The sequence below is a fragment of the Apis dorsata genome, unplaced genomic scaffold, assembly GCF_000469605.1.
Source record: "Apis dorsata unplaced genomic scaffold, Apis dorsata 1.3 scaffold_920, whole genome shotgun sequence".
In the NCBI taxonomy this organism is placed as follows: domain Eukaryota; kingdom Metazoa; phylum Arthropoda; class Insecta; order Hymenoptera; family Apidae; genus Apis; species Apis dorsata.
In genome coordinates, this window is record NW_006264031.1 from 14,099 (window position 1) to 18,745 (window position 4,647).

Here is a 4,647-nt window from a genome sequence, read left to right on the forward strand (position 1 = left end):
TTTATTATTTTTTTAGTTCTTCATACATCAGCAAGTTTAGCACTAAATGAAAATTGGGATCCAGATGTTAGAGATGATGTAGAAATGATGCTTAATAAAATAGTTCCTGAAGGTTTGGCCTATAGACACAGTTGTGAAGGACCAGATGATATGGTAAGTTTATGAAATTTTTTTTTATAGTTTTAATATTAGATTGTGCTGTGCATTATTTATATACATATATTTATAATTTTTATAATTGATTAATATTTTACATAAATATTATATATATTTATAATAAAAATAATCATATCATTAATATAAAGAAAGACAAAAAAATATTATTATATAATAATAATTAAAATATATATTACATTATTTTAAATAGTAAATCTTTTTAAAATAAAAGTTTAATTTTTTTCAAATATAAATAAAAATTTTTAAAAATATATCCATAAATTTATATATAAGTGTAATTAAAAAATATGTAATTAAAAATTATATAGCTTTTTATAATTATATTATTTATAGCCAGCACATGTAAAGGCATGTTTTCTGGGCTCTTCATTGAGTATTCCAATTACTGATGGCAAGTTGACTTTGGGTACATGGCAAGGAATTTGGTTGTGTGAACACCGTAATGATGCTGGAAGTCGTAAAGTAGCTATTACATTGACTGGTTGTCTCAGGGATCCTGCACGTAGTCCTTTGAGTCCTGTTAGTCCTATTGCTTCTACTAGCAGCTAGGACCACTCACACCCCCAAAGACGTAGCAAACGTCAGCTGCGCATATCTACATCCAGTGATTCAAGCTAGCAGCTGCTTATCTTTAGTCATTTTTTAAGAGTTTAATTCAGAAAAGAGTGTATGGATACTTTAAAAATATTTATAGATATTGCATTTTCTTATATCTACTATCACAAATTTTAAACATCTTTTATAATGACATGATTTAAAATCATAAAATTATATTTATTATCATTCTTAACATTATTTCATATTTTCTTTTATTTTTTTATATTCACATAGTATATTTATAATTTATATTATTTAAATAAGCATGTCAATATTTAGTATACATTTCATGACTTTATTTAGATTAAATTCAGTTAACAGTAATTCTCCAAAAATGTTGTTCATTAAATACACAATGTTGTTCAGTACTTATAAACTGCCAAGGCAATTGTATATTACAAGCATTCAGAAATAAATATAAACGAATTACAATACAAGTATCCTGCACTCTTCTTTATTACTCTTAGAAAATTAATGTAATGCATTCCAATATAATGCGTCCAATATTCCGAATTTAATTACATAGCTTTATTTAAATAATTCTTTTGTAAAAAAAAGATTAATAAGGAAAATGGCATTAATAATTGCTCAACTGAGATCTTGCATGAATTTTTATAATATGTAAGATAATCTCAGTTTGGGTATGTGCAATATGTTATAACTTTCTAACTCACTGCTTATCATAGGGTAGATATTTTTAATGACGTTTCCAATGCATTTGGGGGTGTATATAGGTTACAATCAACACTTCTTTGCTGTGCTAATATACTTCTGCTAGAGATATCCACATAAATTATAATAATATAATAATATATATAATAACATGTGGGCAAGTCAGTATGAAAGTAGAACAATTAAAAAAATCATCAAATTATGCAAATAATGATTTAGACTTATTACATTATTATTAAATATTTACTCATAAAAAATATTCTAGAAATCTTAATTAATAATTGAAACATGAAATGTCATCTAGGAATGTAGCACTGCAAAGAGTTATAAAATTATTTACAATGTTACTAAAATAACCAAAGCTTATCATGGAAGCTTGTTGACGTATCTAATGTACTGTTAAGCAAGCAGTCGATGTTAGTTGTTAATCTTTCTCATATATAGCATAAATGGTCGTCCATTATGATTAATGAAATATGCTTTAATGTGAGATATCCAATGCAATTCATATAATTAAAAGCTTAAACATTAAAAGCTCAAAAATAACACTATCAAAAATTATAATAAATTTTTACTAAATTATAATTTTTTTGCTCGTAAAAAAGTTATGGAACAAGTTCATATATTTAAACTATAAATTCAATTATAATTCTGTTAATGTGCTCAATAAGACAAATTCTTAAATATGTAAAATTTATAAATATAATGAAAAATAATTATAATATCCAAGTTTATAGAAATTAATACTATATTCGCTAATTGATATTCATAGCAATTTACTGATAATTAAGTCATTTCATAAATTAGATGATTGAAAATTCTTATATTTGCAAAATAATAGTATATAATAATAATATATTATATTTTAAAAATTAATCAATTGATATAATTAATTTTTTTTTAATATTAAAAGAAAATATAATCTTTTTTTTTTTTAATAAAACAAATAATGATTATTTCTGATGACAACAATGATTTATTAAAATTGAAATATTTATTTTTTTTTAATTAATATTAAAAATTTTTATATTATGTAAACTATATATATTTTGATCTCATAATCAATTGTTATTCTAACAAATTTAAAAATTTGATAAATTTATAAATTCAATAATAAAAAAATTTAAATCATATATTTATCATATGATTATTATATATATAAAAAAGTCATATATAATTAAGTCATATATTTATTATATGCTCTGTAAAAAAATAAATATCTTGTACAAGTAATTGAAATTAAGCTTTTACTAAGTAAATAGCAATTTATAATATTGTTTTTCATTTATTTCATTGTATAATTAAATTTCTTTTCTGTTTTCTAAAAGAAGTTATTTTATATTATTACAAAAAAAAGAATGTTAAAAATATGATGTAATAATTGTGTGTACAATTTGCAAATTTGTTCTAAGATTTTTTAGTATTTTCCTATCTGTATAGAAAAATTTAAACTTATTAATCAATTTTAATAATATCTATATTTTGTTTCATATGTAATGTAATATTAAATATTAAATAACAAATATTAAATCATATATGTAATAGATGATTTAATGAAAATGTTAACAAATATTGTATCAAATGTAAGTTTATGCAAATATTTCATATATTTTCATTTTTTCAACTATTTTATGATTTATTTATCGAATAATAAAAAATTTTAATTTTTAATGTTGTAATATTATAATATTATAATTAATATTAAAATTTGAATTTAATATTTGAAAAAAATAAATTGTATTTCAATATTTAATAAAAAATAAGACATTTTTATGTCTTGATTATGAGATAAATAATATTTAATATAATTACAACTTTCTAAATATCTAAGTTATTTCATAATTAAAATTTTCTAAATATATGAAATATTAGTTTTTATTTAGCTGGATATAGTGGACCTATAATAACATATTATAGAAAACTAATATATTAGGATTATACAATACATATTAAATACTATTATACATTAAATTTAACATTATTAAATGTATATATAAAGTTATTTAAATGAAAGGAATAGAGTGAGAATATTTATGAATGAGTGTAATGAAGTTTAAATGCAAATATGATAATTGTATATTATCCCTAAAATGTAGAAATAGAATTGTTTATATAAAATAAATACAATGACTTCTTATGCAGCTTGAAAAAAATTTCATTATAATATATAAAGAAAAGATATAACTTTACAAAATTAAATTTACTATATTTCATTTTTATACCAAGTTGTTTACTCAAATAATTAAAAAAAGAAAAGTATCAATTTGTATAACATTAAATTTAAAGTGTAAGTTAAATTTAAATAGTAAGTTTCAATATACTATTAATATCTTTAAATTATATTTGATATAAAAAATGAAAATTATAATTAAAATTTTATTACAAAATCTGATTATGAAATAGATAAAAAATAATGACACAAAATTTTGTTATAAAAACAACATATTGTGTTTATCTATTATACAATCATAAATAAAAGATATATCATAATCATTGCATAATTATTGCACAAAACAATCATTATTAATGAATTGTACATATAATCGATTATTATCAATCATATGCATTATGATTAGAAAATAATGAAATATAGGATAGTTATAATATAGTTTGAATTATGTACAATTATAAATATATATATTATAATATGATAATTTTATGCTATATGATATATTTCAAATATAGTTTTAGTATTATTTTAAATTTGTTTTATGACAATGTACATGCTCTTTAAATAATATTGTTTTTGTGAAATAATTAATTTCTCTTATATAATTAATATAATAATGAATCATCTGTATTCAAAGACTCATATTTAAAATATAAATTTTAAAATTGTGTTTGTAATACAATTTTTTATTAGTATAACAAAAAAATAATTAAATGTAGATATTTAGTTGCATGTTATGTATAATAGAATTACAATACTTAAAAAATTTAAAATTTGAAAAAATTAGTTGTTAATATTGGTTACATGTATTAAAATCAATTATTATATTTATTTCTTTTATATTTTATATTTATATTTATTTTATTGCATATTTATTATATTTATATTTATTTTATTTCTTTATTGCATTTTTTTAAATAGATTATTTTATTATGAATAAAATTATGAATTTTTACTATTTCTATTTATTATAATTATTATAATTAATTTATTATAATTAAAAAAAAATATTAAACTGAATAAATTATAGA

At 18.7% G+C, this 4,647-nt stretch overlaps 1 protein-coding gene across 2 annotated transcripts in view; it reads left to right on the forward strand.

Annotated features, from left to right (window-relative positions):
• Positions 1–1,997, forward strand: part of LOC102673665 (UPF0047 protein YjbQ) — a 3,369-nt gene extending 1,372 nt beyond the window's left edge. For both annotated transcript variants that reach the window (XM_006623607.2, XM_031514178.1), the window contains exons 3-4: positions 17–153; positions 511–1,997. In XM_006623607.2, coding sequence (XP_006623670.1) covers positions 17–153; positions 511–726 — 353 coding nt within the window. In that variant the 3' untranslated portion in view covers positions 727–1,997. The remainder of the gene's footprint in view (positions 1–16; positions 154–510) is intronic.
• The last annotated feature ends 2,650 nt before the right edge of the window (positions 1,998–4,647 follow it).